The 13,305-nt window shown below is 34.8% G+C and overlaps 2 protein-coding genes across 2 annotated transcripts in view; one reads left to right on the forward strand and one right to left on the reverse strand.

The window, feature by feature from the left end:
* The window catches only part of LOC113239752 (trifunctional enzyme subunit beta, mitochondrial), a 16,873-nt gene extending 13,303 nt beyond the window's left edge, over positions 1-3,570 (reverse strand). The window contains exons 1-2 of the mRNA XM_026476853.1: positions 3,444-3,570; positions 2,004-2,217 (exon numbers count right to left, since the gene is read on the reverse strand). Coding sequence (XP_026332638.1) covers positions 2,004-2,217; positions 3,444-3,507 — 278 coding nt within the window. The 5' untranslated portion in view covers positions 3,508-3,570. The remainder of the gene's footprint in view (positions 1-2,003; positions 2,218-3,443) is intronic.
* A 355-nt stretch (positions 3,571-3,925) lies between these two features.
* LOC113239860 (prolow-density lipoprotein receptor-related protein 1) overlaps positions 3,926-13,305 on the forward strand; it is a 76,465-nt gene continuing 67,085 nt past the window's right edge. The window contains exons 1-6 of the mRNA XM_026477010.1: positions 3,926-4,052; positions 4,251-4,336; positions 4,791-4,914; positions 6,042-6,208; positions 7,838-7,955; positions 8,885-9,049. Coding sequence (XP_026332795.1) covers positions 4,259-4,336; positions 4,791-4,914; positions 6,042-6,208; positions 7,838-7,955; positions 8,885-9,049 — 652 coding nt within the window. The 5' untranslated portion in view covers positions 3,926-4,052; positions 4,251-4,258. The remainder of the gene's footprint in view (positions 4,053-4,250; positions 4,337-4,790; positions 4,915-6,041; positions 6,209-7,837; positions 7,956-8,884; positions 9,050-13,305) is intronic.

Raw genomic sequence — 13,305 nt, forward strand, 5'->3', positions numbered from 1 at the left:
ACTTTGACTAAATGTTTGTATTTTCATGGATTCGAGTTTTTACGATGTTTACTAGGTGTAACAGTTGCTTTAATTTTGGATTTAAACATTTGATGTGTTAAATTGTGACGACTGGGGCACCATTTTGTGACAGGTGGGACAAGTTACATTTGAATACATAGAATTTTAAAAAATACACTGTTTATATGTAGATCCATCATTTGTAAGCAAATATTTTATAATTTTTCTCATAATTAAGATATTTTGACACAAAAAAAAATGAACATTTTTCCTGCTGATTTATAGTATCACGAAATTCACGAAATGTCTGTCTCTACATGTTTGAACTATATGTATATTCGAGTAAAATTTCTAAAATTTAATATATTTCGATATGATACTTACGTATCAAGAATACGAATTTTTCAAATTTATTAACGCATTTTACATGCGTGACTTCGATTTCATGTCGTCGTAGATAGTGTTTCAGGGAAAATAATAAGATTATTTTAAGAGTTCTTTAATTCTGTTTATTTTTGTGTTAAAATGTCTTAATACGACAAAAATTATAAAATATTTGCTTATATTAAACAGTGTAATTTTATTAATTCTGTGTATTCAATTGTAACTCGTCCCACCCGTCACAAAATCATGTCCCACCCGTCACAACTTAACATATTAATTTCCTTAAAATTTATCAAAGTTATTATTGAAGTGTATATACAAAATAGAACTTTAACATTCAAGTTATCACATATGAAAAGCTTGCTGAACAAAATATTAATAGTGTGTCTTGATCTTGGCAATGAAGCCATCAACTCAAACAGGCGGGTGTCGTGAGTGTCCCACCCGTCAAACTTAGAAAATTAAAAATTTTGAGTATAAATAAGGTCTTAAATTTATATTAATAAATAGTCGCGGTTGCGTTGCATATCTTCATGATATTTTCATTTCAAGTCCAATTAACCATTGGTTAGAGAGAAATTACTTAAAAGTTCGAGAAAAAATGAGTCAAAATGCACCCACCCGTCACTTTGGAATGGCCCCAGTGTATTTTATTCATTTTTTATTAGTTGACTCTGCCTAGTCTATGTTATGTACTGTACACACTATATGTTATTGTTCCAACTATGCACTAGTGGATAATTAATTATATTGACCCTAATTTTACCAATGCCTTTAGGTTAAGGATCACTTTTATTATGATGGTTGTTGATATCCTGAATAAAGAAAAATAAAAAATTAAAATAAAATAAAATATAAAGCCGGGTACTCATTAGCGAGCTGTGACTGTAAAGAGACACATACAGTAATGAGGTTCTACGCTTGAGACAGTCTTCAATCAGACGGCTCACTGCGGACCGCTCGCGTTCCGCTCACGACAAGCTCGCGAACCACTTACACGCTATGACTTTTGGTTACGTAACATGCAACGGTTATGGTAACAGCTCGCTTGGGAGTACCCGGTTTTACAGGAAAGCGATATAAAGTAATTTTAAAGAAAAAAAAATCATAATTGTAATTTTAGTTTTTATGTGGATAAGCTGAAGGTTTTTCACATAACAAATAAAATTAGAGTTCTTAGGTTTTCGCTATTGAAAATATTATATGAAACTATTTTTCCGGATTTAAATCGCGTATATTTGTCTTTTCAAACAAACCGACGTTTCGGGCCCTTTACAGGTCCCATGGTCACGGTTGACATTGACAAAATGTCGGTTTGTTTGAAAAAACAAATATACGCGATTTAAATCCGGAAAAAAGTTTCATTTCCTAAATAAAATTAGAGTTATGATTTTTTTTTTAAGAAATACTTTAAATCACTCTTGTGTAATGTTTTCCAAATGCATGTTAGACATTTTACCTTTCCAGTGTCGAATGTGGGACTTCTAGTATCAAACTTTTTGAATTGAAATTAAACTAGGCAGTTGGTTCATGAATAGCACTTATTATCAGCTCAGTACCGGTGATGGTAGGAATTGTCCGAAAAATTGCTGAGCTTTGATAAATAACTTACTCAAGGCTGAATATAATGAGAAACAGGGCTGCAAACATAAGATACTAACAGTAAAGAGTGTCTCGCCAGCTCATGTGGCATCATCTTGGCATAATCAGTGAAGGAAACAAGGAAGGGTGTACGGACTCCATCCACCAACACCACATTTTTGCCAGTGCGATCAGGCAGGGTCTTCTTCTGCTGGGCGGCTGCTCCTACACTAAGCGCTCGACGGGCTGTATCTATGATTCATAGTAATACAAAAGTTAAATGTAAAATAAAGTTAATGACAAAAAAATGTACAATTAATAAAATTTTCCATTCAATTTGCATGTAATAGAATATATATGAAACACAATAATATTGCTAAAAATAAACTCAATTGCTTTTTTAAATTGAGGAGTGTTGGAACGAAAACAGCTAAGTCACATTTTGACTTTTTCTTGCCAAATTGTTGTTTTGTACCTTTCTACGTATAATTTATTTAACTTCAACAGCAACCACTATATCGGTCTTAAGAATATGGCTTCAAACATTCGGATCTGAACTCACATTTGTTTATTGTGACAATGTGACACATTTATTTAATGCGATTAGACGAAATTAGACCCAAATTGTAAAAGTTTTAATTTACGATATTAGACTCATTGCTCCTTAATTGACTCTCCAAATCTGCTTCAAACAATAAGCTATTTATTTGGCAAACCATTTATTTGGCAACAAAAGAATTACACATATGCATATATAATTATTCTAGATATTACATAGTATTGTTCTTATGTGTACTCCAATAATAGGTAAGATATTTATTGAAAACAATTAGAAAATTAGTAAAAGCAATAATCAATATTATTGTAGCAAATCACAGTAGTCGCTACAAATCTCTTTTGTATATGTATATACTTAATAGTCTCTTTAAGTTTTAGTTTTACATTTAAATTCTAAATTTAAACGTGATTATTTTTAGCGCCTTTCGGTTTGCTTTTTGCTTTGATAGCTATGTGTCTTCTTAAATATTATTAAACTGTAAGTATGTTGCTTTGGCCTTGCTCACGCGTTGTTAACCCTTTAACCCATTGATACAGTCCGCTAGAATTATAAGCTCCATGTTATTCAATAATATCTATTAGTAATTATATGTAACAAAAAAGTTTGTTGTATGTACCTACAACATTTTTAGGTTAAGAATTCAAACAAATTACTTGACGGGATTGTGGTATTCATATATTATTAAAGCGCAAACTGAGAAAACATACGTCTTTGATATATTCATAATTAAATACGTGAATGCCAATCTACAGTAAGTAGAGTATCCAGGGTTCAAAGTTTACATCCTGGTTATAAGTATTATCTTTAACATATGAACACTTTAAGAAACAAAAGTGCCATATATGATAATGATTGCACTAGGAACAGAGCCAAAATATATAATATTAACGTAAAAATAATAAAAAAATAGTACATTTACCAAACTTGACGGTCGAACTGTTACGGCTAACTTTGAACACCGATTTTGCTACGTGTGACGCCATTGTTGCTTAAAAACTTTTACTAAATATCACTAGACGTTATGAAGATTTCTGTAACAATATATTATTGCTGAAATGAACAATATTTTTATATAAAAACTTGACAAAACTCGTATAAAGTTGGACTCTGACCTGTCAAAAGATCAGCCACCTCGTTTTTTTAATGTATTGGCTTAGGTAGTCTGGAATGGAATTCAACTTAAGTTTGTAAGAGAAATCAAATAATGACCGAAACTGTTGTAAAAGAAATAGATAAGTAAAGTAGAGAAGACAGAGGAGCCAGCTGATACACATTTGCAATAATAATTAACGTTTAATTTACTCTTGCATGTACAAAACGCAAACATTTGTTAATGAGGGTAGATTTTGAAATCATTCGATGTCGTCCAACACCAAGTTAACTTTTTCTTCCACTTTCACATCTTCCTCCACTTTAGTTGGCACGTACGTGATTTTATTCACATTTTATTTTAGATTTATAATTTATTTTACAATTTCTAAGTAACAATCGTCGATGTTTCAATTAAATTTTTAAAATTATACTTGAGGTAAGTTCAACAAATTTGGTATTTATTCTTCGTTTTACTTGGAATCAATAGTTGGTTTCAGAGACGTGCTTTCGGCCCGCACGGTTGGAAGGCGGCAACTTTATCACGCTCATGCTTTTGATGTGGTCGTTTATTTACACAAACTTTATTCCAAGTTGCGTTTTTGTGTAGCAATTATCTAACTTTAAACGTTTTCAGCTTTCAATATGGAGTACAAATATTCGATATGTATTATATTATGCTGCGTGCTAGTATGTTCTGCGCAGTTCGTGGATGATATGCAGGTATTTTTTTTTATTATCACGTTTTGAAGTACTACTGCCTTGCGTATTTTTCCTTAAATACTTGAAATAACAATAGAAATAAACCATATAGCGCCTTTTCAATACGTTTCCATAAAATGAGGGTGTCCAAGATGGCGGCAAAGGCTCAATTTTACACTGTCGCGGAAGGAATGGCAGCGAATTTTTATGACGAAATTGTACGTTAAGGTTAATATATAAGTTATGTTATATCTAATGATTTTTATGTCAATTTTTTTTGCTACACAATTAACGTGTTACTAGTTCATTATGCTATTCCGCGGTGATGTAATTGAGCAAAAGAGATATTATTATATATATCGGATTGCTTTTCAAGTATTAGGTACAATCTCCAACCAATCCTCTTTTAGAGAATCTTTGCACTGTCCTAGTGAGTAAGTAATATAGAATATGTACATTAGTAAATTATCACTAGATTTACGAGAAGGAATGCTTGGGAGAAGACAAGTTCCAATGCGAAGACGGCGGGTGCATCTGGCAGCATCAGTATTGCGATGGAAGCAAAGATTGCGAAGATGGCTCGGACGAGGCTTTGTGTAGTGAGTGCTTTTATCGGTATTTTTCTTATGACAAGTGACTGGACAAAAAAGTAGGTTCACAATTCGACTGTTCTTTTCGTGTGTTTGTTACGGGATTACTCCGACACTGATGTCAACCGATTTCGATTACTTTTTTGTTGTAAAGGGGGTGCCTCTGTGGTCCCATTTGAGTATGAAGAAATTATTCTCTCCTCTACCTCTAAGGGTGGCAAATTAGGGGATGAATCCGGTTTATTGGATTTCAACCACTTTCCGTTAGCCGATTTTAATAAAACTTTGCAAATACATAGACGTAATTCAGCAAACGTATGAGGCCGGTTCTTTAAAATAAAAAAACTTATAATTATTTTAAATAGGGAACGGATGAAAAATAAATAGAAAATGATCATATTAGGATTTCAAATAAATACATAAATTACATGAAATAATGTGCTGTTCCAATCGTGTTTGATTTCGCGGCACAAGGATGTATTTATTTAACAATCTCAGTACAGAGTACTAAAAAAACCGACCTCAATAGTTATTCATCTCCTAGTTTGCCACACTTAGAGGTGGAATATGTTCTTCAAATTTAAGTAGGACCACTACTGAAGTACCTTTCCAATAAAAAAGAATCATCAAAATCGGTTCCCAAATGCCGCCAGAGTTTTCGCGTAACATACAAAAAATTTACAGACGAATTGAAAATTTCCTCTTTTTGAAGTCGGTTAAACAGATAAAGAGATAAAGTAAAGTGAAGTTTATAACAATATAGTAATTTTCGGTATGAGCATTAATTATAGTAATTTGCTCTGATATTGATTTTTTACATATACATATGTATAGTAAGTCGTTCTACTTGTGATTTTTTTTATGATACCATCTGACGAGCTGAACAAGTCGTACTCATGGTGGTAAACAACACGCTTGTTCATAACAGTTGCAGTGCCACTCAGAGCTCTAGATCACAGAGATATGAGAGGCGCTGCCACCGCGCCCGTCGTCGGCGTCATCACCCTGAGACATAAGTTGACTAGATTTTAGAAAAATCACTGCATTATTTGTAGGTTTTTTTCTAAACTTGCCGATGTAGAACCTATTCAAGAGGATCCAAGTACATATTATGTAACAACTGTAAAATCTTTTAGTGGAAACCGCATCAATACCAACGCGGGAAGAATGCGCAAAACTTAATAAGTTCATGTGCTGGGATGGCAAACGCTGCATACCGAAAGTTTTAATTTGCGACAACGAGAGGCATTGTGACGATGGAAGCGATGAAGCCAATTGTACGCACCCAGTGGAAAATAAAAATGTACGTATATTGCTTGGTCCCGGAATGCGGAAACGTAACAATACTCATCTATTTACAATTGATCATCTATCATCTTTTTTTTAACGCACACACTCATAGCCTCGCCCTACGGAAACCCTGTGTCGCGTGTGTGCGTTAAAAAAAAAGGAAGAAATGTAACAGTTGCACGTATTAAGCTCAAAAGTGCAAAACGAAGTGGAGTATACAATGTTATTAATTGTAAAATGCTATCAACGTCGCTAGGCTATACAATTACTAACATCATAAACAACATATTTTTCACCTCACTGGCTCAGAAAGGCTTTTTCTCGTAAGAAATTTACGCACAAAAGTGTTTTCTCACGCTGGCGCAGAGTGGGCCCAAATTGATAATTCTTGGACATAAGAATAACTTGTGGAATATCGAGCTAATTTTTATATGATAGATAATAACATTCCTAACAACTTTTATTCTTGTATAATTTCTTGAGTTGATAGTTTCGGGAATTTTTTTTTTGTTTTGTATGGAGAAATATACATTTTATTTTTTATCTCAAAATATACGAAAATTTAATGTGTGTGTGTTACTTACAGTATAGTTCCAATCATTTTCTATGTAAAAAAAATAATCCGTCTGTATGTACTTGCGGCTTTGTAAGTACCTAAAGGTGGGGCAAAATTGCTAACTTTTTCATGTACTTTTTTAACAAAATACAGGTATCTTATTATTTATCATATGAAAAAAATCAGCTCTGAATTCCTAAAATTGTTCTCATGATTAAATAATAATTGATAATTCTTGACCATAGGAATAACTTGTGGAGTACCGAGCTAATTTTTTTTTTATGTGATAGATAATAACATTTGTAACAACTTTTATTCTTGTATAATTTCTTGAAAAGTTGATAGTTTTAAAGAAAAAAAAAATATTTTTTTTATGGAGAAGTATACATTTTATTTTTTATCTCTTAATGTAGGAAAATGTAATGTGTGTGGTTTATTTACAGTATAGGTCCAATCATTCTCTATCAAGAAACAAATAATCCATCTGCAGGTACTTGCGGCTTTATAAGTAAAGGAGCGAAAAATTAGCTCGATACTCCACAAGTTATTCCTATATCCAAGAATTATCTATTTGGGCCCACTGTGTGACGCGTGGAAAAGGTTTTTGGAAATCGAACATAACGATGGTCTGAGGTGCACCTAACTTTTTCTTTCGATGAAAAAAAACAATGATACGTTCAACTACCCGATTTGTCGTACATTATCTAAGTAATATATGTATTTATTTTGTATATTTTATTCTTATTATTGTTGACATTAAATTGACACTGATAACTAATTTTGTTTGTTAAATCAAAACTGATTTGTAATAGTTCAACTGTTTTACTTTCTTCTAATTTTCCTCGTTATAGTGAGGTGAAAAGTTGTGTGTTTCGCTCGGCAGCAAAGTTGTTTTGCGTGTCGTGGCTTGAAAACCTCGTAACGCTCAGTATTGTATTTTTGAATTTTAGGTTCCTTCGCTTGCTCACTCAGGTTTCAATACAAGCACTCGTGTCAAATAACAACTTTGCATCCTTGCAAAACAAATAACTATTTGTTGACCAATGAAATGAAATTATTTATAACATCAATGTTTTGGTGCCGTAGGCTAGCTGCAAAGGCTTTCGATGCGTAAGCGACGGCAAATGCATCTCTAGTGTATGGGCGTGTGACGGAAAATACGACTGTACCGATCAGAGTGACGAAGATATTACCACATCATGCTGTGAGTACTGTTAAGACTATTTTTCACCCCATGGTGTAATAAGGTCACATCTGCAAAATGACACCATTTCAGGGGAGAGGTTTGAAGATTTCACGAACGAAATTATTGTAACTTTTTTATAGTTGGTTTGGAGAGTTATAAAATTCCACATATATACACAATTTGGTTCATGTAGTTGCTTCATTTCAAAAAACTAACTGAAATTTAACAAAAGAAACTAAATGTGGAACTATCTTTTAACAATATGCGCGATACGTACACGCAACTACAGCGTGTCTGCGGCGTGTATAAAGTACGCCGTGTGCATAGGCTGCGTTCATTTTTTTTTTCAATTTATTATTTAACGGATACGTCAACAAAGAACGTGTCTGGTCTTTTCTTTTTTATAGTTAAAATTGAAATTCTCACAGGACATTGGCGAAATCGCCATTTTTTTTGTATAATTTTTATAATAATATTAAACTACCGTACATAGTTATTTTTACTTGACATTGGCAAAATCATTGATTATTTCGATGGAGCCATAACATTTAAAAGAAGAAGAAGATAGTTAAAATTTATAATCTAAAGTTAATAATTGGTGAAATTAACTTATCTACTAAAATTCATATTTATTTAGGGTCATGTCTTCTCAAACAGACTTGTTGTTACTTGTTGACTTGAGCTCTTACGAAATTCTGCTTTTCACTCCGAGTGCCAAAGTCAAGGTAGTCTAAATTGGTGCGAAGAGAATAGATCTTTAATTTCGTATCGTTGAACTAAGAACGTTCGTTAAATCTTTATGGGAGCTTCCTGATACTGTGACAGAAAATTCTCGAATTCGTATGACGATGACGCCCAACCAATAATAGTAATGTTCTCTATTAGACGACTTCTTAAATGTTTCGCGATTTACAATCATTGCAATCACATTAATCTTTTTCTTTCAGTGCATGTGACTCGTGATGAATATATAACAGAGTATCTGGTTCTACAACCCCAACTGAACTGTTATCAGTGTCACGACTATTCGTATTGCCTGAGACCTGAACGCATGTGTGATGATGTACCGGACTGCAGAGACGGAAGTGACGAGGGACCATTCTGTCACAACTGTAAGTATAATCATTTCATTTGCATATCTGTGCCTATTATATATGTATGTAACAAATAGTATAGTTGTCTTAACTTACGTTTTTCCGTAAGACGCACGCGATTTTGTCGTCTTATGTTCTGTGTCAATGGACAAAAAATACAATATCAGTCGTCTGTTTCCTACAATACACATTTACTCGATTTTATCTGATCACACGTGCTGATCGACAAAAAATGCTATATGGATCGTCTGTTGTGGCAACACATTTACTCGTTTTGTATTATCTCACATGACAATAATTAAAAAGTTGATCAAATCTGTAGGCACCATGCCAAATCTTATGAAATTCTATTTGATACAAACAATGCTATTAGCATTAATTAGGACAATTTCTCAAAAAGCGTTACTTTTCGAATTTCGAAAAATTATTGGGAATGCGATGTATTGTAATATCATTTATTTTATTTATTTCATGAACTTGGATTTAAGCGGGAGATAATAAATATAGAGAGTAATATTGAAAAGTATTAGCATACCCATATCTATAGGTATCTTGTATGAAAATAAAATAAACCTCCGGACATTTGAGCAGTTTATTTTGAAGCACAGACCGCATAACTACTAGTAATCACATTCGTATATTTCTAATTAAGTAATTATAAATAATGTTCACAGTATGTTACATACAAGTTTCGATTGAGCTCTTCTAAAGAGGCTATATCACACTTATTTGAATCACAACTTAGAAGCAGGCAGAAGTTGCGGTATCACGAACAAAATATTTCTAGTGATGTCTTCTCGACGCTACTATATTCGATAACTTTTCAATGCATCTTTACGTGACAAATAACTTTGATAAGTGCATAGAAATCGAATCAATTAAGAAAGTTTTTTCTTTAATAACATATATTTATTAAGAAGACGGGCAGCAGCGTCATCTACCCATCTTGGACAGAACTGTGATCGGCAACCCGCCTGCCAAGCGTCCCCGCATGGCAACCCCAAACTCAGGGTACATACACCAAAGTAGCGGCTTTGCAAAGAATCCCCGGGAGAGACCCGGGTACCATCAACGATGACGACTGGATCTGGCAACCTACAACACGCGCACATTGAGGACTGACGCAAAGCTCACAGAATTGGAAGAAGTTATTAGTAAGTTACGCTGGGATATCATTGGGCTATCTGAAGTCCGAAGAGAGGGGAAGGACTCGATAATCCTTAACGATGAGCTGAGGGTGGGGCAATTTGGAGTTGGACAACGGAACGTCAGAGACCGGATGTTGGTTGATTTTATGGAAAAGTACTTATTTATATTTGTACTTATTAAGTACTTATACAAAAACGCAACTATGTCAGTCCGATTACAGGATCAGAGCTCTAATCCAACTGCAACGAGGCATGAGACAGGGAGATGTGATATCTCCGAAACTATTCACTGCTGCGTTGGAGGATATTTTCAAGCTTCTGAACTGGAAAGGACTTGGCATCAACATCAATGGCGAGTATCTAACACACCTTCGATTTGCCGATGATATGTTTCTTATGGCTGAGACCTTGGGAGACCTGAACACAATGCTCGAAGATCTCAGTAGTTTCCCAAAGAGTGGGTCTTAAGATGAACATGGACAAGACGAAGACCATGTCGAATGTCCATGTTGCACCCGCTCCAGTTAAAATTGGGAGCATTACACTCGAAGTTGTTGACCATTACGTATACCTGAGGCAGACGGCCCAGTTAGGTAATTCCAACTTTGAGAAAGAGATCTGTCGTCGAATCCAGCTCGTATGGGCAGCGTTCGGAAAACTACAAAAAATCTTTGCACCCAAATTACCTCAGTGTTTCAAGACGAAAGTCTTTGACCACGTTGTTGCCAGTGATCACGTATGGATCAGAGACGTAGTCCCTCACTATGGTGCTCATAAGAAGGCTCATGGTCACACAGCGGGCAATGGAGAGAGCGATGCTCGGTATTTCCCTACGTGATAGAATCAGAATGAGGAAATCCGTAGGAGAACTAAGGTAACCGACATAGCTCGAAGAATTGCTATGCACTTAGCTAGGAGAACCGATGGCCGTTGGGGCGGAAAGGTTCTACAATGGCGACAGCGCACCGGACGACAGTCAGTGGGTAGGCCCCCCACCAGGTGGACCGACGATCTGGTAAAGGTTGCGGGAAGCCGATGGATGCGGGCAGCGCAGGACAGATGGTCGTGGAGATCGTTGGGGGAGGCCTATGCAGTGGGCGTCGTATGGCTGAATGATGGTGATGATGATGAATATTTGCGCATAAAAAGTTATCGACTAATTTTGTTCGTAGAATTTTGAAACTTGTCCTAAAAATTTGTCACTTCGATGCCTTACTTTCTCAAACTCGTATCTTATATAGAGTGATTATTCAGAAGATGGCAAAACTTTCTATTTATTTGAAATTTCTTATCAGGAGTGTTAATTTAGATGCATTACTTTAAGAATGGTAACAGTCATTGTGTAAACATGAAGGAAATGTGATATGAAATCATCCTGCAAATTGTTAAGACGATCCATTTAATTGACTTAAGATACGAAATTGAGAAAGTAAGGCGACGATTTGTTGTCTTATGTTGTAATAAGAACAAGGGTACAGTTTATGGCCGTTTATATTCAAAACTTAATCAATACGTACTACACACAATCTTAGGACTTACAAACCCGATAATAAATATAAACTACTAAACATGAATATAACAAATAATAATAAAAAACAGGTAATATAAAAATTAATTAAAAACATTTAATAGATAAACTTATAGACAACGAGTCCTGTAGGGCTCGGCCTGCGGCGCGTGGTCGGTTTCAGTTTACGGGGTGTGCTCATGCTCTTCGGTGGCACAGCAGTTAGTACTATGGGCGCTTGATGAGGAGGTCGATTCCCGATTTATGCCAATTTAAGAAACGAACATTTCTAAGTTGGTTTTGGTCTGAGTATTCTGGGTTATCGTTGCTTTGGTATTCATAGTACCACCTACATAGGAAATCGGCAGTAGTTTGGCATTTTTTCCTCCTAAATACTCCTCTTTAGCATAGCTTTCAAGAAAATGAAATCTAACATAGAGACGGTTGAGATACAACAACGCTATAATAAGTATCTCATTTCCACTACATCGGGAAGCATGCTTTACATTTTTACAATTGTGAGATCTTGTACTCGTAATCTATTACATCTCCGCTTCGCCCTCCGCGGACCTCGGCACTTATGGCTTTGTTTTAAAAAAATTGAAATAGCTCTTTAATGGCGGCCCAAATTGCAAAAATATATTTTGACCACTAATTATTATCAAACAATCTTAGAAATCTATTCGTGCCAATTTTCAGTCCGAGCAAAGAAAGTTTTTTCAATAGCCATTTACATAAAAAATTACGGCTATATCGAAAAACGGCAGAAACAAAAGGTTTACCCCAAATTGTGATTGAAGTCATGCCATTTTCAGTCGAATTAGAAGAAATTTCTATCTACCGCCAAAAAAGTTTGTATGGCAACCATGAAAAAAGGCAAAAAATAAATTTCGACCGCAAATTATTATCAAACACCTATAGAGATCCCCACATATTTATATTATATATAGATTATTTATATATAGATTTTCAGTTGAATTAGAGCTAATTTTTATTAGATGTTGAATGGCGGTCATATAAAAAAATGGCGTAAAACCATTTTTGATCACAAATTATTATCAAGCATTCCTAGAGACCCACACACACCAATTTACAAAAGGGATCAGAGCATTTTTTTTTCTGCCGCCAACTGCATATTTGAAAATGGTGAAAAACCAATTTTGACCACAAGTTATTATCCGGCACTTCGCATGCCAATTTTCAGCCGAATGAGAGCAAGTCCGTTTCGACAGCCACTTTTGACGAAAAAAACGCTTATATGACTGCCATATTAAAAAATGGCGAAAAGAAACTTTTGACAGCAAATTCTGGTTAAGGACTCCTAAAGCATACCAATTTTCAGCCGAATCGAAGTAAGTTTTTCTTCGGCCGCCATTTTGAATTCGCCATCTTGTTTTTTTTAACCCAGGCAGTTGACCACTATTAATCTCTGACATTCCTTCGAGCACTATCTCTAATAGTTTCCGTGATAGGAGACTTTGATGTTTGTATGGCGGCCATCTTATTTATTTGAATTTCGAACATTTTTTACTTCCGGCGGAAATTGACCAGGGTGTACCTCATAAAAGTGCATAAATATTCCCTCCATATATTATAATTTTTGCAGGCCGTTGATCACT

The sequence above is a fragment of the Hyposmocoma kahamanoa genome, unplaced genomic scaffold, assembly GCF_003589595.1.
Source record: "Hyposmocoma kahamanoa isolate Upper Pololo Valley unplaced genomic scaffold, ASM358959v1 116, whole genome shotgun sequence".
Lineage (NCBI taxonomy): Eukaryota > Metazoa > Arthropoda > Insecta > Lepidoptera > Cosmopterigidae > Hyposmocoma > Hyposmocoma kahamanoa.